Source organism: Danio rerio, chromosome 5 (genome assembly GCF_052040795.2).
Source record: "Danio rerio strain M-AB ecotype USA chromosome 5, GRCz13ab, whole genome shotgun sequence".
In the NCBI taxonomy this organism is placed as follows: domain Eukaryota; kingdom Metazoa; phylum Chordata; class Actinopteri; order Cypriniformes; family Danionidae; genus Danio; species Danio rerio.
The window spans coordinates 72459995-72482500 of NC_141025.1; the positions used below are offsets into that span (position 1 = coordinate 72459995).

The 22506-nt window shown below is 42.1% G+C and overlaps 1 protein-coding gene across 10 annotated transcripts in view; it reads right to left on the bottom strand.

Moving 5' to 3' along the window:
* col27a1b (collagen, type XXVII, alpha 1b) overlaps positions 1–22506 on the bottom strand; it is a 152800-nt gene that overhangs the window by 27220 nt on the left and 103074 nt on the right. For 8 of the 10 annotated variants that reach the window (XR_015490326.1, XR_015490327.1, XR_015490329.1 and 5 more), the window contains 5 exon segments: positions 22110–22163; positions 18351–18404; positions 17424–17477; positions 3461–3514; positions 1684–1728 (listed from right to left, as the gene is read on the bottom strand). Coding sequence is in view for 5 of the 10 variants with exons in the window: in XM_087252176.1 (XP_087108302.1) it covers positions 1684–1728; positions 3461–3514; positions 17424–17477; positions 18351–18404; positions 22110–22163 (261 nt within the window). In the remaining 5 variants the exon portion in view is untranslated. 10 annotated transcript variants of the gene reach the window in all.

Here is a 22506-nt window from a genome sequence, read left to right on the forward strand (position 1 = left end):
CTGTTACTGAAATTAATTAAATACCCGAATAAATATAAATGTACACACATTTACACAACTAAATAAATAGACCTTATGATAGGCTAAAAATCTGCAGAAATCTGCGGATTGCATGCACACAGATTCTGTGTGCGCCTTTAATATATGGTTTACCCTTGTCATTTACACAAACTCTCTCTGTGAGATTTCTTCACAAGTTAATTCTGTCAGATCTTACGCTGAAAAAAGCATTTCAAGCTTTTACTTGTTTATAACTTGGCAAATGACCATGAAATGAATTGGTATAATGAAAAACTTGCAATGCAATAAAGAAGTTTTTAATCCTCTGCTTATCAAGTTATCATTATCGTGTCAGCTGGTTATTTGCCCCCACGTTGTGCATTTAACATCCTTTAACAGACGGCAAACCATTGATTATCCTTCAAAACATTGTCTAGGTTATGGAATTAATTCCCAGATGAATGTTTTCATAGTATTTTTAATTATTTTGGATAAAAAAATTCAGGAAGTGAGATGTTAAAGCATCTTGACATTGTGAGTGGAAAGGTAACATCTTATACCACTTATTACAGACTTAAAGGGCACCTCTGATGCCCCTTTTTACAAGATGTAAAAATTTTTTTGATGTCCCAAGAGTGTGTATGTGAAGTTTCAGCTCAAAATACAACACAAATAATGTTTTACAACTCAATGAAACTGCTCCTTTTAGGCTTTGATCCTAATTGTGGCATTTTGGTGACTGTTGATTTAAATTTAAATGAGATTGTGCTCTTTTCAAAAGAAGGCGGAGCTACAAATGCCTGTGCATCAGCATAATGGAAAAACAAGACTAATGTCCTATGCTAATGAGGAAGAGATCGTCACCAATGGGCGGGGCTTTCCCCCTCTGATGGCGTACAAAGAGAGAATGTCAATCAAAGGGCCCTATCATACACCCAACGCAATGTGGTGCAAGGCCTGACGCAATAGTTGTTTGCTAGTTTCTGCTTGGCGCAAGAGTCGTTTTGAAGTTTTGCAGCACACTGTTTAAATAGCAAATGCATTTGCGCTCATCTGTGCGTCCATTTGGTCTAAAAAAGGAGGCGTGTTAAGGCGCATTGCTATTTTAAGGAACTAGAATAGACTGTTCAACAGACCAAATCAAAGCAGGTCTATAGTCCAGTGCAGAGCGCGTTATTTGTGCGCCTCGCTTATATATTGCTTAACACACACAGGATGTACAGCAATACGCAGATATCTTTACAAATGAAAAAGAATTAAAGGACTCAAATATTACAAAAATTATTATTTTCTAGCCTACATAACTATAAAAACCACTGCCTTCATGCCTTCTTCATCTCAGGGGGCTTTTTCAGTTTAGTCATAACAATCATTATTATTATTAGTAGTAGTATTATTATATGCATATTTATATTTGTTTTTATTAAAAACAAGCTTACATTTGTCCATTGATCGTCAAAATAGGCCTCAAAGTGTTTCTGTTTTAATCAAGTGTGATTATAAAAAGTTAGTTTAATACATTTTTACCATTAGAAGCTGGTTTCATTCACAAAATTTGCATAATATGTCTCCTTTATCTATCAGCTAACATTAAAATCTGAACAGTTAGCAGCTTTAACAAACTGATTGTTTCAATTACACATCTGCCATTTCAATTATTGATTTATAAAACAATTTTTTTACCATTTGTCCGCTTAAACCTTGTTTTCCTGGTGGACCTTCAGGACCCTGCAGTAAAACCCCCAAAAAGAAAACAGTCAACTATTTTCCATTGAAGCGCATTGAGAATCACATCAAATTATCCTTCATTATTGCTTCTGATCGAACCACAACCAAGAATTTTATAAATGTGTTGAATAAACCTTCAGTGCGCCCTGTCGCCAGCATTGTAAGGTTGATAAAAATGTTGTGCTGACAATTTAGATGCGTTTCATATGTTGTTTTGCTCTGTGGTACGGAAAATCCACTGCATGCCAGCGTGGAGGAAGTCAAGCACTTCATCTTGAAAATAGCACAGCATCACAATGTGCTTTCATTCATGCACCATTCACTCAGTTCTATCATCCACGGCCAGATAGACTTTTTGATGTTACTGACATGAACCCACGAGAATAATAGTGCTTAGCTAAATGCTTCAAGATCCTAAAATTAACCTGTCAATGAAAATCAATAACAATATCAATATAATCACATATGCTTAAAGGAATTGTTCACCAAATAAATCATTTACTAACCCTCAAGTGGTTTCAAACCTTTATAAGTTTCTTTTTTTTTTCCAGTTGAACACAAAAGGAGATATTTTTTAAAATGTTACAAACCGGTTACCATTAATTTCTATATCAGAAAAAAAAATACTATGGCAGTCATTGGTTACAGGTTTTCATTCAATCATTCATTTTCCTTAGTCTCTATTTCAGAGGTCGCCACAGCAGAATGAACCGCCAACTATTCTAGCATAGGTTGTACACCACAGGGTACACCATAGGTTTCAGCCACAACCCAGTTTCTGGGAAACACACATACCCTTTCACATTCACACACACACACTCATATATTACAGTCAATTTATACAACATGTCTTTGGACTGTGGGGGAAACCGGAGCGCCAAAAGGAAACCCATGAGAACACGGGAAGAACATGCAAACTCCACACAGAAATGCCAACTGGCCCTGCCGGGACTCGAACCAGGAACCTTCTTGCTGTAGGCGACCACTACAAGTTTCAAACAATTTATTTACTAACCCTCCAGTGGTTTCAAACCTTTATAGGTTTCTTTTTTCCACAAAAGGAGATATTTCGAAAAATGCTAGAAGCCGGTAACTATTGACTTCGATAGCAGAAAAAATAAATACTAGGAAGTAAATGGTTACAGGTTTTTATTCATTCATTTTCCTTTGGCTTAGTTTTTATTTCAGAGGTTGCCACAGCGGAATGAACCACCAACTATTCCAGAATATGTTTTTTGCAGCGAATGCCCTTCCAGCCACAAGCCATTACTGGGAAACACCCATACACTCTCACATCTCTTATACCGCATGTCTTTGGACTGTTGGGAAAACCGGAGCACCCGGAGGAAACCCACACCAACATGGGGAGAACATGCAAACACAGAAATGCCCACAGGCCCAGCCGGGACTCGAACCAACGACTTTCTTGCTGTTATTTTTCAGAACCTGTGAGCATTACAGGTTTTAGCATTTTACAAAATATCTTCTTTTATGTTTAACAGAAGAAAGAAACCCAAACAGGTTTGTGACAGTGAATGATGACAGGATTTTCAGGATTTTGGGTGAACTATCCCTTTAAGAATAACGAAAATAAGCATTAAAGTAATGATATACAATTGAAATGAATTAAATTATTTCAATAACTAATTACTGTTTAAAATGTGATATAATCAGTATCATTACTATAAAATATCACACAGAAGCTTGGCTCTACAAGAATAGTTCATTTCACCTTCATTCCCATCATTCCTTTCTCTCCAACTGGTCCATCTGGTCCCCTTGCACCCTGCACAGAAAATAAGGATTAGAGAACTGGCATTAAAAAGGAAGCAACACACATGGGTTTAAGAATATAACCGGCTGAACAGCAGAGGGCGCACTTGTACAAATAAAGACATATCCAACCAATGCACAATGTTCATTTCATTTTCCTTTGGCTTAGTCCCTTTATTCATCAGGCGTCGCCACAGTGGAATGAACCGCCAACTTATCCATCATATGTTTTACACAGCTTATACTCTCCATACACAATGTTCATTTAATTTATTTCATCTTACTTCAACATAGTCCCTTTTTTCATCAGGGGTCGCCACAGCGGAATGAACCGCCAACTTATCCAGCATATGTTTTACACAGCGAATGCCCTTAATACACAATATTGACAATGCAATCATCTAGGAGATATACATTCATTCATTTTCTTTTCAGCTTAGTCCCTTTATTATTCCTGGGTGACCACAGCGGAATGAACCGCCAACTTATCCAGCATATGTTTAACACAGCGGATGCCCTTAATACACAATATTAACATTGCAATCATCTAGGATATATTCATTCATTTTCTTTTCAGCTTAGTCCCTTTATTAATCCGGGGTCACCACAGCAGAATGAACCGCCAACTTATCCAGCATATGTTTTACACAACGGATTCCCTTAATACACAGTTCTAACAATGCAATCATATAGGAGATATACATTATGGCATTATTATAGCCAATGTATGACAACTCCAGATGACAAAGACAACTCATTTAAAGCAATTTGTTTGACTTATGATCTCGAGCAAGTCAAATCTCCGGCTCACCGGAGGCCTGAATGAACCCGGCTTTAAAGACTTCTGTGAAACATGAGCCGCTCACATTATGGAAGTGCAGTTATAGTAACATGGAGAGCTGCCATTGTGTTTCCATCATGATGATTCATAGGCTTTATGAAAAATGTAGAGGCGCAGCTGGGTGATCTCTCGGACTTTGAGGGATTTCTTTGTCTGGAAGGTGGAAAGAGTGATCAATGGGGGATATTATTAAGGCTGCAAACGCCATAATAACAGATGTGTGGTGCTCCTCTGACAGCGCTTATGCAACACTGTTCCCTCTGTGCTCATGATCTGATGTCATGCAGGAAACCTTTGACCTTTTAGGGGCTAACGACAACATTTAGGCTGATTGGAATCAGAAATTTCGATCATATGAGGCGTAAAAATGAATTATTCTTTAAGGGTACTTCTTGACTTTAATAAAACAAGGCTCATTGGAATTATGTGCTCAGGGAAACATTTTTGAGAACTGAGAAATATGTACTCTGGACTGCATCTTCGTGCAGTTTTTGCTTTCACAAATCCACTAGATAAATCCACTGATATGACGTAGTTCCGGAAACTTCCTACTTCTCTGAACTTCTCCGACTTCACGGTCAGTTTCTTTTGACTGTTGTTTTGAAGAATATCACAACGGCGAACGCAGTTAGTATACAAGCCTTGTCTGTTTCGCGAGGTGTCCACGCAGTCAGCGGAGGTGAGTGGTGCAGCGCCAGGCAAAAGTATAAATCCAGCTTAAAGGTGAAGTAGGTGATCTTCCACAATGCTAACAGCTTAGCATATATCTCTGAATCACAGTCCCTCCCCTGCTATCTAGAGCCATGCCTCCTGAAACAGGATCACGTGCACCTTAAAGATGACAGCAAAAGAAGCCTCTCTCATGTGTTAAAAGCAACTAGTGCTTGTCCGGAGGCATGCAGGAATTACACTCATAACTAAGCCAAACTGACATGCTATATCAGACCGACTATTTAGAGTTGCATGGTAACAATATAGGGAGAGACTAGGCGGAATAGCGGTATTTACTTGTGTTTTTTTGTTAAACGAATTAAAATCTACATTATCGATGCTGTAAAAGGTCCCTTATGAAACTGAAAATAGTCTTATCAATCTCTTACCGGAAAATTTTAGTGGCTGAACAACACTTCTGTGAAGAGATAACCCATTTAAACAACCCGCGGTAGAAAAAAAAAAAATCAGGGCTTTTCTTTTTTTGGACGGCTTTTGTAAACTGTTGCTCGGGTTTAGGGAAGCGAGCGGGCGGGCGGGTCGATCAGTAAAATTGGTTGGGTTCAGTGAAGGAGGAGGGCGGGTCGGCTGATTGGCTGGTCGCGCAGTCAATCATCCGGTCAGTCGGACAGTGGCCTCTGGTGGGTTCACGCGAGAACAGCGCGGGCGCGAACCGCACTCGCGAGAGGCGTCTGAGATGCGAAAAAGCGCACAACAGCGGCCTCTCGCATATTCGCAAAAATAACTGCAGCCGTACGTACCCGCTGGGACGTATTCAGCGGTATCCAGAAACGTCCGCGGGACTACGTTTCCACAATAGGCTTGGGTTGCATTTAAACAACATCATCATGACTATCCTTTACCATGTTATTTCATACGTATGATGTGTTTGCACTTCAACTCCTCTCATGTATTTAAAACTTTGTCTGGCAACGTTTTATTTTTTCTTAATTGTCTTAATAATTTGTTTGTTTGCTTGTTGTAAGGGACCTTTGGTGTCTAGAAAGGCATTATTTATGAGTAAAATGAGTTGTTAATATTATTATCAGTCCAAATTTAGCCTTGTCTTTTAGCCAAGACATCTATGTTTAGATGTGAAGAAATTACTTGTTGGGTATGAACTTCCCTGAAGGGCTTGAACATGATTAAGGAATCACCTAACATTTAACCATATTATTAGTGTTTATCGACTGTTTTTATTTGTCCCTCCCAGGGTTGAGAACTCTTTCTATTCTTCAGTAAATGACATGAATCTGGGCCAGCAGTGAGATAAATGCACATGTCCATGAGAACTAATAGTACTGAGCGTTTAGAAAATGATGAGGCTGAAATCCCAGACCTCGGCGTTCTCCATCAGTGGCAATTGACTGCTGTTCATCTTTTTTTGCAGAAGGATTAATGCTTCATTTGTAATGGCGAATTTAGTTTGGGAAATGTGTTTTTTGCGATGTGAGGACAGACAGCTTTAATGCTGATAGGATTTCCGATGGGAAGCCAGCAAAGCAAAGAATCGTATTAACACATTATACAGCTTGAAACTGTAGCATGAAATTCACTGAAGTGTGAAACTTCAATGGAAATAACGAAATGTAGACTTTATTAAAGAGTGCTCTAACTTGGCAGGTTTGGTAAGATTACAACAAAGTCTCCCAAATGGCCATATATGAATATACATTGCGTCCAGAAAGTATTGATAGCGCTTCACTTTTTCTTACAGCCTTTTTTCCAAAATGCATTAAATTTATTTATTTATTTCCTCAAAATTCTGCACACAATGCCCCATAATGAGAATGTGAAAAAAAGAGTTTTTTAAATTGTTGCAAACTTATTAAAAACAAAAAACCTGTCAGCGCCAACAAATAGCACCAGTGTGCTCATGGCGACCTGGGTTCGATTCCTGTCTCGAGGTCCTTTGCCGATCATTTCCCTCTCTCTGCTCCCAGTGCTTTCCTGTCTAAATTCTCTACTGTCCTATCAAAATAAAGGTGAAAAACCCCTAAAGAATAATTATAAATAAAAAAAAACTGAAAGATCACGTACAGAAGTATTCACAGCTTTTGCTGTGAAGTTTTAAATTAAGCTCAGGTACATTCTGTTTCCACTGATCATTCTTAAGATGTTTCAGCAGCTTCACCTGTGGTAAATTCAGTTGAGTGGACATGATTTGAAAAGGCATACACCTGTCTATATAAGGTCCCAGGGTTGACAGTGCATGGCAAAGCACAAACCAAGCATGAAGACAAAGGAATTGTCTGTAGACCTCCGAGACAGGATTGTCTCGAGGCACAAGGCTGAGGAAGGTTACAGAAAAACTTCTGCTGCTCTGAAAGTTCCAATGAGCACAGTGGCCTCCATCATATGTAAGTGGAAGAAGTTTGGAGCCACCAGGACTCTTTCTAGAGCTGTCCGGCCATCTAAGCTGAGTGATCGGGGGAGAAGGGCCTTAGTCAAGGAGGTGATCAATAACCTGATGATCACTCTGTCTGAGCTTTAGCGTTCTCCTGTGGAGAGAGGAGAATCTTACAGAAGGACAACCATCTGTGCAGCAATCCACCAATCAGGCCTGTATAGAAGAGTGGCCAGACGGAAGCTACTCCCTGCCTGGAATTTGCTAAAAGGCATCTGAAGAACTGTCAGACTAAAGAAACAAAACTCTCTGGTCTGATGAGACTAAAATTCAACCCAAGAGTAAATGCCAGGCATTATGTTTGACCAGGCACCGCTCATCACCAAGCTAATACCATCCCTACAGTGAAGCATGGTGGTGGCAGCATAATGCTGTGGGGATGTTTTTCAGCAGCAGGAACTGAAGGACTAGTCAGGATAGAGGGAAAGATGAATGAAAACCTGCTTCAGAGTGCTCTTGACCTCAGACTGGGGCGACTGTTCATCTTCCAGCAGGACAATGACCCAAAGCACACAACCAAAATATTAAAGGAGTGGCTTCATAACATCTTGGTGAATGTCCTTGAGTAGCCCAGCCAGAGCCCAGACGTAAATCCTATTGAATATCTATGGAGAGATCTGAAAATGGCTGTACATTGTCCCAAAGACAGGTGTGCCAAGCTTGTGGCATCAAATTCTGAAAGACTTGAGGCTGTAATTGCTGCCAAAGGTGCATCAACAAAGTATTGAGCAAAGGCTGTGAATACTTTTCCTTCACATTGTCATTATGGGGTATTGCGTGTGGAGAAAATAAATGAACTTAATCCATTTTGGAATAAGGCTGTAACATAAAAAAGTTTTAAAAAATGAAGCGCTATGAATACTTTCCGGATACTTTGTAGGTTTGTCTATAGACTACTATGTAAATTTATCTTAAATGACACAATTCTTTATTTTCTATATTATTTTATTATTATTATTACCTTTTTACAATTCTATATCCTGGATGATTTAGTATAATCATCTCAACACTTTAGGACAAAGTTGTCATTAATTACAAAAAATGTAGAGTATTTTATAGACCCTTTTGAGGGATGTAAACAATAACAATAGTAATAATACATTTTTTTGTTTTACATTTTTAATTTTCATAGCTTCCAAGAATCCCAAAAGGTCCACATATTCATAAATATTGTTATGCTAGCTGTTTTAACATTAAGTTGTGATTCAATTGCCTCTTGTTACAGTTATGAAATAGTTTGATGACAAGCAGGAAATGTTCATGGGCCAATGATATCACCACATTGAAATGGTCTTTAGATAACGTTCGAGGTTACAGAAGTAACCCTTCGTTCCCCGAGGAGGGGAACGGAAGTGCCATGAATGGGAGGATTCGGATCAGAAGCCGCTTATCTGGAGAGTATTGAACGGGCCAATGAATGAAATTAATTGGCAGCGTAAGCTTGCGCAGGTGTGCGACATCTGCAATCATCTCAGCATATAAGCACACCTGAAGCCAGCAGACGCCATCCTTTTAAGCTGAAGAGACTTTCAAACAGCTAAGGGACAGTCATTATGGCGACGGAATATGGCACTTCCGTTCCCCTCCTCGGGGAACGAAGGGTTACTTCTGTAACCTCGAACGTTCCCCTTCGGTTGGGGAACTTCAGTGCCATGAATGGGAGAATATGGAAAGCGCCATAATGACTGCACCTTACCAACACCCCCGATGAGGAGATAGTCAAGCAAGCGTGACGCACCCACATCATGGGGGGCGCGGTCCTCCAACGTGTCCCTGGCCCTAATTTATCCTACTTCAACAGAAGTTTTACGGATTTAGATATATTTTTTGGGAAGTCGTGAGCATCTAGATAATTCTAGGAAATACGACAGTACGTTGGGAAGCGTGCAATCCCGATAGGGAGGACGCTGCGGAGGCCATCCGTTACCCAAGGGGGGGATAGATGGCAGAATTTACCTATGGACTAGCCCTAAAAAGGGGGAGTACGCATAGCAAAGAGTGGTTAGCGGAGAGGGAAGACACGGGTCCGCCCAGGGGGGGGACTTAACCGTGGCGGAATAAGCATATGGGATCGCCTAGTGGGGATCACGCATAGCAGGCACCTATACCCAAAACGCGGGCTGACCAGCGGGCAGACCTACAACGTAGTGGGCCAGCAAGTGACTCCTCCGCTGAGTCAGTGCTGGGGGCCACGGAGGAATCTGCAGGGCTCACCTGACGGGGAACTTTACTGACAGATAAAAAAGGCGCACGTACCTCCGTGTTAGGGAGAATGGCGCAGCAAGCGTGTTTCAACACCCTACCGAGTTGTCTCCTCAATCACCAAAGGGTTACCTAATACCCTTGAGGAAACCGGCTCCACTCGCAGATTGTAAAACCTTGCAAATGTGTTGGGTGTCGCCCAGCCCGCAGCTCTACAGATGTCTGTTAGAGAGGCGCCGCGTGCATGCGCCCAAGAGGATGCAACGCTCCAAGTGGAGTGTGCACGTACTCCCGGGGGACACGGCTGACCTCGACTCGAATAAGCGAGTGAAATGGCATCCACAATCCAGTGGGATAATCTTTGTTTCGATACGGCACTTCCCTGCTGCCGACCGCCATAACAGACAAAGAGCTGCTCAGATGATCTAAAATTCTGAGTACGGTCCACATAAATGCGCAGAGCGCGAACTGGACAAAGTAAAGAAAGGGCTGGGTCTGCCTCCTCCGGGGGCAGCGCTTGCAGGTTCACTACCTGATCTCTAAAGGGGGTGGTAGGAACCTTGGGCACATAACCGGGGCGGGGTCTCAGGATAACGTGAGAGTAATCCGGCCCGAATTCCAGGCACGAGTCACTGACCGAAAATGCCTCCAGGTCCCCGACCCTCTTGATGGAGGCCAACGCAACCAGCAGAGCTGTCTTCAGGGACAGAAATCTTAGAGATACTGATTCGAGTGGCTCAAAGGGATCGGATCGCAGACTCGTGAGAACGAGGGCGAGATCCCAAGAGGGCATGAGAGGGGGGCGAGATGGATTAATTCGCCTAGCACCCCTAAGGAACTGGATGACCAGGTTATGCTTTCCCACGGTGCCGCCAGCTACCGCGCTATGATAAGCGGAGATGGCGGCCACGTAAACCTTGAGAGTGGAGGGCGACAGCCTGCTGTCCAACTTCTCTTGAAGGAAAGAGAGCACAACACTAATCTGGCAATTTCGGGGGTCTTCTCTGCGAGAGACGCACCATTCAGTGAATAGACTCCACTTCAGGGCGTAGGCGCGCCTCGTGGAGGGGGCTCTAGCCTGAGTGATGGTATTAACCACCGCAGTCGGTAGGTTACCTAAGTCTTCCTCGCGTCTAGGGACCACACGTGGAGGTTCCAAAGATCGGGGCGAGGGTGCCAGATGGTGCCCTGTCCCTGAGAGAGTAGGTCCTCTCTCAAAGGGATCCGCCAGGGGAGGGCCGTCGCGAGGAGTGAGAGCTCTGATATCCAGGTCCGGTTGGGCCAAAGGGGCGCAACTAGCAGAACCTGTTCCTCGTCCTCCCTGACCTTGCACAGAAACTGCGCGAGCAGGCTCACTGGGGGAAACGCATACTTGCGCATGCCCCGAGGCCAGCTGTGGGCCAGTGCATCCGTGCCGAGAGAGCCCTCGGTCAGGGAAAAAAACAACTGGCAGTGAGCGTTCTCGGGGGAAGCAAACAGATCGATCTGGGCCTCCCCGAATCGCGCCCATATCAGCTGAACAGACTCGGGGTGGAGTCTCCATTCTCCAGGGCGTAACAGCTGTCGTGAGAGCGCATCGGCTGCACGATTGAGCGTGCCTGGGACGTGAATGGCGCGCAGCGATTTCAGCCGCGGGTGACTCCAGAGGAGCAGACGGCGGGCGAGCTGAGACATGCGGCGAGAGCGCATACCCCCCATGCGGTTGATATACGCCGCCGCCGCCGTACTGTCCGTCCTGACCAGCACGTGTTGCCGCTCCAGTACCGGTAAAAAGCGGTGGAGAGCGAGGAACACTGCCAACAGCTCTAGGCGATTGATATGCCAATGCAGCTGGGCACCCTTCCAGAGGCCCGCAGCCGCATGCCCGCGACACACGGCCCCCCAACCCGTGTTGGAAGCGTCTGTTGAAACAACAACATGGCTGGACGCCTGTCCTAGAGGCACACCGGCCTGTAGGAACGAGGGGTCGTTCCAAGGGCTGAGGGCGCGGCGACACAGCGCAGTAACCGAGACCCGGTGTGTGCCCGCGTGCCATGCGCGTCTGGGGACCCGATCGTGAAGCCAGTGCTGAAGTGGTCTCATATGGAGCAACCCGAGCGGCGTGACGGCGGCTGCGGATGCCATATGCCCCAGGAGCCTCTGAAAGAACTTCAGTGGGACCACTAGTTTGCTGTCGAGCTCCCTCAGACAGTTCAGCAACAGGCGAGCGCGTTCCTCGGAGAGGTGCGCTACCATGGTGATCGAGTCCAGCTCCATCCCGAGAAAAGAAATCCTCTGCACGGGGGCGAGTTTGCTCTTTTCTCGGTTGACCTGAAGCCCCAGTAGGCGGAGATGCCGAAGCACCTCGTCCCTGTGCATAATCAATTGCTCCCGCGAGTGGGCTAAAATCAGCCAGTCGTCGAGATAATTGAGTATGCGAATGCCCGCGAGCCGAAGGGGCGCTAGGGCACCCTCCGCGAGTTTGGTGAAGACCCGCGGAGACAGAGAGAGCCCGAAGGGGAGGACCTTGTACTGCCACGCTCGACCCTCGAACGCAAACCGCAGAAATTGGCGGTGGCGTGGAAGAATGGAGACATGGAAATACGCGTCCTTCAGGTCTATGGCTGCAAACCAATCCCGAGGACGAACGCATTGGAGAATGCGCCTCTGCGTGAGCATTCTGAACGGTAGCTTGTGCAGACAGCGGTTCAAAACGCGCAGATCTAGGATTGGCCGTGACCCACCGCTCTTTTTGGGTACGATGAAGTATGGGCTGTAAAACCCACTCTCCATCTCGGCTGGAGGAACCGGCTCGATTGCACCCTTCGCCAGGAGGGCAGCAATCTCCTCTCGCAAGACAGGGGCGGACAGGGGGTTGACCCTGGAGAAATACACGCCCGTAAACTTGGGGGGCCGTTTCGCGAACTGAATCGCGTAACCGAGTCTGATTGTGCGTATGAGCCACCGCGAGGGGCTGGCCCGCGCTAACCAGGCAGGCAGAGCCCTCGCTAATGGAGTCATCGCTACAATCGCTGACGTACCAGCGGTGGGGCAGCGCGGAGTGGGTGTGCTGATCCGGGAAGCACGAGGGTCTCGCGGAAAAGCTGGAGGAGAGCGATTCGCTCTGGCTCCGCACCCTGACTCCGGAGAGGGGGCTGGAGGGCTGAGGGAAGGGAGACCGTCCCCCCAGCGCTCGTGAGCCACTGGCGAAGCACGTAGAGTCTGCGAGCCGGAAGGCAGCGCGTCCCGGACTGGCAGAACTCGTGCAGTCACATCCGGGGAAGGGAAAAAGTGCTCTTTTACTGATGTTTTGGTGGCACTGAAAAGTACCGTTGTTATCGGGGCCCCGCCCTCCAGCGGGGAAAGAGCAAGTTTCCTCTTCTCCGGATGGCCTGTCTCAGGGACGCTTCGCGGTCCGTTTACCGGACTTAACGGCGCCCTGGGCAGGAGGGGCTGCCTGCTTTCGAGGTGAACGCCGCGCCCGCTTGGCTGGAGGCGCAGGCGGGGGCGGGGCAGCACTCGTTGGCGGGCGCCCTCGGCGAGGAACAGCGGAGGTGGATGGCTCGGCGGGCGGAGCGGGCTTACGGCCACGCCGATAGATGACATTGCCCATCGCATCCGACTGCTCTTTCACCGCCTTGAATTCCTGGGTGAATTCACCGACGGTGTCGCCGAACAGGCCAGCCTGGGATATGGGCGAGTCAAGAAAGCGAACTTTGTCAACGTCGCGCATATCGGCCAGGTTTAGCCAGAGGTGGCGTTCCTGAACCACAAGTGTGGACATCGTCCTCCCCAGCGCACACGCGGCGGACTTAGTAGTCCGAAGAGCATAGTCGGTCGCGGTGCGCAGCTCATGTAATAAGCTTGGGTTGGACCCGCCCTCGTGCAGCTCGGCCAGCGCCTGCGCTTGGTAGCGCTGGTAGGTGGCCATCGCGTGCAAAGCAGAAGCAGCCTGGCCCGCAGCCTTATAAGCTCTGGCTCCGAGGGAGGCAGACAACCTACAGGCTTTGGACGGGAGGCGGGGCAAACCCTGCCACGTAGAGGCGCCGCGCGGACAAAGATTGACCGCGATAGCGCGCTCCACTGACGGGATCGCCTCATACCCCCTGGCAGCTCCGCCGTCAAGGGCGGTGAGGGCGGAGGCACTCGCAGCACGGGCAGAGAAAGGTGCCCTCCAGGACTGCGTGAGCCTACTGTGCACTTCCGGGAAGAAGGGGACGAGAGGCTTCGAAGGCTTCGCCTTCTGGTCCTCTACGTAGCACCCATCTAGTCGGTCCGGCCGCGGAGCTGGGGGATAAACCATCTCCAACCCCACGGCCGAAGCAGCCCGGGAAAGCACGGCTAACATGTCCGCTTCAGGATCCGATTTGACAGCGCTCACCTGCCCGGAGGGGGCGAGCGGGTCCGGATCTTCGTCGGACAGTGAAAGCCCACCCTCCGATGCCGCGGAGGACATCTGATCTCCGGTGTCAGCGAGTGTGAGAGCTACCATCTGGTTAGACGGATCACTCTCACCACCCGAAGCTTGGATGGAGCGCCGTGAGGAGCGAGAGGTCCGCGAGCCCGTGGGCGGCGGATTAGCTCCCGCTGAAACCCTCAGATCTGCCCGAGCGCCCGCTGCTTTTTTAGAACAGGAGGCAACTGGGGTGGCTCGCTCTCTTGCGAAAGTTAGCCGCGATCTTAGCTGTGCAACGGTCATGGCATCGCAATGACGACATGAACCGCCCGCGAGCACCGCATTAACATGCTGGACCCCCAAACATGCAATGCAGTGATCGTGTCCATCATCCGGAGACAGGAAACCCCCGCATCCAGAAACGCACAGTCGGAGCGCCATCCTGAAAAGGACGTGCTGCACGACTGTGTTGCTCTTTTAGGAAAGTTGCAACTATACGCACCGCTCTGGAGGACCGGACCCAAAGAACCGCAGGCAAGGGAGTAACCCAGCTCGACCGTCTGCCACCGCGAAGACCCACTCTGGACCGGGAGACACACTCGTTCGCTCTGAAGTGCTGATCAGCAAGAGGAACCCTCATCGACTCACTCAGAAAGGATCTGAAGCGAAAAGGATGGCGTCTGCTGGCTTCAGGTGTGCTTATATGCTGAGATGATTGCAGATGTCGCACACCTGCGCAAGCTTACGCTGCCAATTAATTTCATTCATTGGCCCGTTCAATACTCTCCAGATAAGCGGCTTCTGATCCGAATCCTCCCATTCATGGCACTGAAGTTCCCCAACCGAAGGGGAACTATAAAAAGTTAAGTCCATCTGCAGTTGTACTAGTCGTTTTTTCGAATTTTATCACAATGATGGAGTCAATGCCACCCACACGATCTGCTCTGAGTCAAAGCGAGCAGCGGGAGTCGAGGGCAAATAGAGGACAGACTCTCTGGAGAAGTGGCAAAAATCAAGAGCAGATTTTGGATTTTCAATGACTGCGAAAGTCAAATTTGAGTTGTTTGGATGTGTGTCATGCTGGTGGGTGTTATGGGAACCTGTGGGGGTTGCTGAAGAGTTCAGTTTTCGAGGACCGTTGGGAAAGTCCCAAGCCTGAGGATTGGATTGTGTCAATGATGTCAGAGTTGTCAAAAACACAGTCGGAGGGCTCTTCTTGTCAATATGAGTTGCCATTTGCAACCAATTTTACTTTCATATTATGAAGTATTTCAAAGAGAAACATAATAATCAATGAGGAAAACATGTACAGTGGGTTGATTTTGTCCATCAGGAATGGATTAGGTTGTGAAATTGAATATTCAGCAAATTGGATTATTAATTTATGAATATATAATATGAATTATCTTTTTTAATAACTCTTTTCTAATAACTCATTTCTTTTATCTTTGCCATGATGACAGTACATAATATATGACTAGATGTTTTTCAGGATACTAGTATTCAGTTTCAAGAACACTGTAAAAAATACATGCTATTTTACAGGTAATTGTCAGTATTTTTTTTTACAGAATTTTCTAGTTGTTTCATTATACAGGGAACTACCTGTTGTTTTACAGATATTTCTTGTAATAAAAAATTCTAATATTAAATGTACAGTTATTGCTTGTATTTTGGTATTACATTCTTTTTCTGAATTTGAAAGGAAATTTTCTGTATTTTCAGAGAGTTACACATAATTTTACAATAATATTTACAGATTATTCTTGTGAAAATAGGGAAACAAAAATTCAGTCAAATTGTTTTAGATCTATTAAAGATAGTAATCATATGAAGATTAAAGTGAGATTAATTATGTCAAATAATAGCCCATTGTTTGTAGACTGCATATAATGCATGCACTGTGAACTATAAAATTTACTACTTATTTTACTACTCTTAGTATCTGGCTGCGGATTCTTAATAAACTGCTATTTGATCCTTAACTTTGTTGTGCAGGCATCCTCACATGACTCTAAGCTTGATTTTGTTGTTAATTGATGACCAAATGTGTTATTTGTAATAAAAAAAGAAAAAAAAAATATATATATATAACAATTTTGTATTTTTTTTTTCCAAGCAATTATTTTGGACTTTGACCTCAAAATATTTATTAATATAGTTTATAGCTATATTAACAGCCATTGTTATATAACATAAATTATTATAAGCCTATAATTATAATTATAAGCTTATATATTATAATTATAAGCTTAGTACTTAGCTTTCTAAAATCATTCTTTAAAAGCTTTTTTCTGTTTTAAAGGTATGTTAAAAGTGCAACATTTTATGGAATATTTAGAGATTTTGTGCATAATTACGTGAATTGATCTGAATAAATCACATTAATTTTATGTATAATTACAGTAATAAACAGAATCACATGAAATAATCTGTATAATTACAGTAATAATTATTATCACATTAATTAATTTATATAATTGCATTAATAACCTGTATAATTACTGTAATAATCTTTAAAGTCATATGAATTAATCTGCATAACTACAGTAATAATTATTATAATCACAATAACTAATTTGTATACTGGCATTAATAACCTGTATAATTACAGTAATTTTCTTTAAAATTGCATTCATTAATCTGCATAATTACAATAATAAATTATATATTTACAGTAATCATTTGTAAAATGACAGTAATAATCTGTATAATTGTAGTAAGTAATTAGTAAAATGGTAAAATTACCTGTTTCATTACAATTATATAAAAATGACAGTAATAACTTGTAATTACGGAGCAGGATATATATATATATATATATATATATATATATATATATATATATTTTTTTTTTTTACAGATTATCAAATTTTATTTTCTGACAGTTCGTTTTCAGTTTTTTTTACAGTTAAATGCTAATTATTAACAGTAATGAAGTGTAATTTAATGTATTTTGGCTGTAAATTATGTTCTGTATTCTTACAGCGTTTGCTTGTAATTCTGTGAATTATTATTAGTTATTTTCTAATTTTTTTGAAATTTTTTTACAGTGTAGGCTAATAAGGCAAGTTAGGGTAATTATGCAAATCAGTTTGCAATGATGGTTTGTTCTGTAGACAATTGAACAAACATTTTGCTTAAGGAGGCTAATAATTCTGACCTTAAAATGGCTTTTAGAAAACTAAAAACTAGCCAAAATAAAACAATTAGGACTTTCTCCAGAAGAAAAAAACATTACAGGAAATACTGTGAAAAAAATCCTTGCTCTGTTAAACATCATTTGAGAAATATTTGAATAAATCACAGGAGGGCTAATAATTCTGACTTCAACTGTATCTATGCGAGCACCATCACTGTTGTTAAAGAAAACGATCAGGTCTCACCCTTGTGCCTTTTGGCCCCCTGGTGCCACTGAGGCCCCTAGATCCATGAGGCCCCTGGAGGACACAGAAAACACAAGAATAAATCAAACGTTCCCTCAGAAACCTCAGCTAGAGCTGGAAAGAGTTTCTGGCAGGCAAACAAACATCACTTGACCCGATTACAGCGCCTCTGTCCTTCAAAGCCTGATGTTTATATTTGTCCTCTGCTGCTTGCAGGGTCATTCAAGTGCCTCCAAAAGGCATTTCCTGCCAATTGGTTGCGTGACGCAACATTTGTGTGAATAGAGCAAAAGAAGAGTTTCATTCAGGAGAAATGGGAAATACTCTGGTGTCTGTCAATAATGAGTACTGACATATTTAATGAAAGAATGTAAACAGCTGAATGTTGCATAAAGTTAGACAGACCTGGCTTTTTAAGACGCTTTCTGTATTGTAGATTTGGTAACACTTTAATTTAGGTCACAATTAATGGTATTAACAAACCATTATCTAACACTACTAGCTTAATAACCCTGCTGTTTATTAGTAGTTTGTAAGGTAGAAGTTGGGTTTAGGGTTTGGGTTTTAGTGTTTAGTGTTGCAGAAAAGGGTCATACTTTAAAACTACTAATGAACAGTGGATATCTTAATAATAGGCTGGTACTGTAATAAGCCAGTAGTTAATAGCCTGAATTGTGTCCCAACTAAAGTGTTACGGTATTAACAAACCATTAACTAACACTACTAGCTTAATAAACTACTAATTAGTTGTTTATTAATAGTTTGTAAGGTAGAACTTTGGTTTAGGGTTTGGATTAGGAATGCAGAATAAGATCATACTTTACAACTACTAATGAAAAGTTAATGAAGAGTTAATATCTTAATAATAGGCAGGTAATTAGGACCTAAATGTTGACTACAATATTGAAATACATAACAGTGACTTACTGGAGCACCTGCTGGTCCAGACAGGCCTCTCTCTCCTGGAGCCCCTGGGTGACCCTTAAAAACAATCACAAGTACATCATTATGCAATCATCTTTCATATTAGAAACAATCTCTAATACCTATTTCTATTGTGATTGAAAGTTATAATTGTTTAAGTGTATGCTATTTATGTTTAAGTGCTGACAAGTACTAATTAAAAAGTAAAATATAAGTAATAATAATAATAATAATAATAACCATTCATTAATTTTCCTTCGGCTTAGTCCCTGATTTATCAAAGTTCGTCACAGCAGAATGAACCGGCAACTATCCCGGAATATGTTTTACGCAGCGGATGCCCTTCCAGCTGCAACCCAGTACTGGGAAACACCCATACACTCATTAACACACACTCATACACTACGACCAATTATGCTTATCCAATTCACCTATAGCGCATGTCTTTGGACTGTGGGAGAAAACGGAGCACCCAGAGGAAACCCACACCAACACGGGAGAACATGCAAACTCAACACAGAAATGTCAACAGGCCCAGCCTGGACTCGAACCGGCGACCTTCTTGTGTGAGGTAATAATAATAATAATAATAATAATAATAATAAACAAAAACAAATCAAACAAATTGGCCAAACACACAGCAAAAAAGGGGGATATTATAATGAAAGCAAGGTGCAAAAGGAGTATTTCAAATATCAAAGAATTAAGAAAATAAATAAACAAATAATATGGTTAATACAGCTTATAAATACATTTAGTGTGCGTCCTGTTTAATTACATTTTCACATAATTAATATTTATGGAGAATCTTTGTACTTTGCCACTATATGGTTTCAAGTAGGAATGTTGAGTAATTTTGTGTAGTAAAATGTTAAAACATTGGAGAAATAATGTCCCATCGCCATTCACTGGAACATGCTGAACATTATTTAAAATATTATAAAAATTATATAAATATAAATCCAAAAATATTCTTTAGTATATTTTAATAAGTGTTAGTCAGATTCATGTTTTTGTTATGTTTTTTATTTTTACCCAATTTATTTATGCTTTTAAATTGCATTATGAAATCTTGATCTTTCTTCCAACAACTTTTAACCTTGATAAGTTAAAAAAAAGTTACTTTTATTAACATTTTTAATAGTTTAAAGCAGGGGTGTCCAAACTTGGTCCTGGAGGGCCGGCGTCCTGCAGATTTTAGCTCCAACTTGCTTCAACATACCTGCAAGGATGTTTCTAGAATGGCTAGTAAGAGCTTGATTAGCTGGCCCAGGTGCGTCTGATTGGGGTTGGAACTAAACTTTGTAGGACACCGGCCCTCCAGAACCAAGTCTGGACATGCCTGGTTCAAAGCATAGGTCTCAAACGCAATTCCTGGAGGGCCGCAGCTCTGCAGAGTTTTGCTCCAACCCTGATCAAGGTGTTCAAGACTACTAGACATTACTAGATCAGCTGTGTTTGATTAGGGTTGGAGCAAAAAAGTGCAGAGCTGTGGTCCTCCAGGAATTGAGTTTGAGACCTATGCTTTAAAGTGATGTATTGTCTGGGTTGGTGCTGTATATAATGGTACAAAAACCTTGTAATGAACCACCAGCACATTTTCTGTTCATTTACACACCTACGTCTCTTTATATGTTATTTCTTATACATTATAATATTTCAAACTACTAAAATGTCAATTAAAAGTCAATTTGTTAAACTGGAGAGTTGAGTTTTCAACATAAAAACTCAACAGAGCAGAGATCAACGTCCCATAACGCAATTCACAATCATAAATAAATGGACAAAAACTGTAAATCATAAAATACGGAACGTGTTTACTTGTTAACAGATATTTTTTTTTACAGTGCATGTTGTTTATTTTTGCATAAATATATTGTTACATATGAACATATTTCAACACTTTGTTTACACAAAAGTTATTTGAAACATGCCCTCTATGTACTGTATATAAAATGAAAGTGATGAGGATAACAAAATAGATCATCTTATCTTCGACTCATTAACATCCATTCAGCAAGATGCTTTTACTTGAAACACAAACAATAAAAGAATTTTTTTTACTTTCAGAGAAGGACATATTTTATCTTGCAGCACTGGCAGATTGTTCCACTTATTGCATCTGTAAACAAGTTAAAAACAAATGAAACGTTTACCAGTGCATCAAGACAAATACACGTTATGAAAGCCAGAATGTCTTCTGGAGTTCTGTTTCTCAATTATATTTATTTTGTTGTCAGCACTTTTTAGATGTTTCTAAAAAACAAGTCTTAAATATACCAAAGCTAAGGAAGATTCCTTGCTTGCTGGCAAGTATACAATAATCAAAGAAATACTCAACTTTATTAGGATATTGGCTAATTTTAAAACTTTACTAGAGTTACTGATTTGTGTTGTAATATTTTTTTAATCCATTCAGCCAATTTCTGGGTCTGACAGGAGCCCTTTCAGCTTAGCTTAGCATAAATTAAAGTAAGTAAAGTACCATATCTGCAGCAGGTACAATGATATTATACAGCACCAGATACTAGTCTGAAGCTGGGTAATTAAACAACAGTGGTGTGTAATGTCATTGCTTCTACCTTTACCATTGTATGGCAGCAAAATTACTTGATTGTTACGCCAAAGTGAGAGTATAGTTCCTAGTCGTATCAGCCTCAAAAATAACAACTTGAATTTTCTTTTCATCTACATGATGAAGCTACAGAAGAGTGAAACTTAAAATAGGAAAATTATATAAAAAAAAAAAATCAAATTGAGCGAGATGCTAACGGTCTAATCAGATTCAATGATTTATGCTAAGCTAAGCTAAATGTGCTCCCAACAGAAGCGGAGATAGACTGAATGTATTAAAAAATTGTAAAACTCATCTCTTTAACTCAGAAACTACAGAGACTCGAGCTTTAAATGTAAAAAAATAAAATACTGAAACTTTTTAACATTTTTTGAGTGAGATGCTAATGGTCAAATCTGATTCAATAATTTATGTTAAGCTAAGCTAAAAGTGCTTTTTAACTCTGAAACTACAGAAGATTCAAGCTTTAAATGGAAAAATTATTGAAACTCTTTTTAGATTTATTTCGAGCAAGATGCTAATGATCCAATCAGATTCAAATATTTATGCTAAGCTAAGCTAAAAGTGCTCCCAACAGACCAGAAGATCGACTGAATTGATTAAAAATAGTGAAACTCAAGTCTTTACCTATGAAACTAAAGAAGATTCAAGCTTTAAATGAGAAAATTATTAAAACTCTTTTTTTACAATTTTTGAGCGAGATGCTAATGGTCTAATCTGATTCAATGATCTATGCTAAGCTAAGCTAAAAATGCTTCCAACAGACCCGGAGGTCCGCTCAATGGATTTAAAATGGTAAAACTCAACCCTTTAACTCATTTCTGTTGGATTGCCCTGAGCACCATACATAAAGACAGTGCTAAGTGTTATAGGAACTACTGAAATGACGACAAGACTGGAAGCTTTCTCTTTTGGGTTTCTTTAGAGTGCCTTGAGTTTGGTTTCAACTTTGACATTGTTCCCAAACCACTTTGCACAGCAAATGGCTACAATTTCCTTATGTCATCGAGAGGGAAATGACTCTTGCAGCAGTCGAGCTGATTCTCTCGTGAATGGAAAACGGCTGATGAGGCATTTTCCTACATACTACCACTTTCCAGCCATGGCAGTTACAGTGACTGCTGAAGGTCAAGTGAGTATTAGAGTTCCCTTTGAGAGCAGAGACGAGTTCCAGACTTACTCCTTACCATGGCTCCCTTTTCTCCAGGTGGTCCAGGCTGACCCGTCTCACCACGATCTCCCTGAGAGCACAAGACAAATATATAAGTAAAGTAAAACAGCACACTGAAATATCATTCTGAGCAACTACAAAACAAACAAAATATTTGGGGTGAAACTGCTGGCAAAAACTGATTTTATTTTCTCTCAGTCGAACAGAAAGAAATAATAAAAAATACAGTTTTAGGTGTTTCTGTTATCACACTTAATCAATGTGTCTGAAGAGTTCAATTACAGCAGACATTTTTAAAGTTTGATTTCTAAAAAAAAGACCTTTTTTTCCTGCACTGAGTCTCCAATTCAGCAATGCTTACAAACACCAAACCTAACAGTTTTATTCTTATTTATATTCCAAAGGTTTTTATA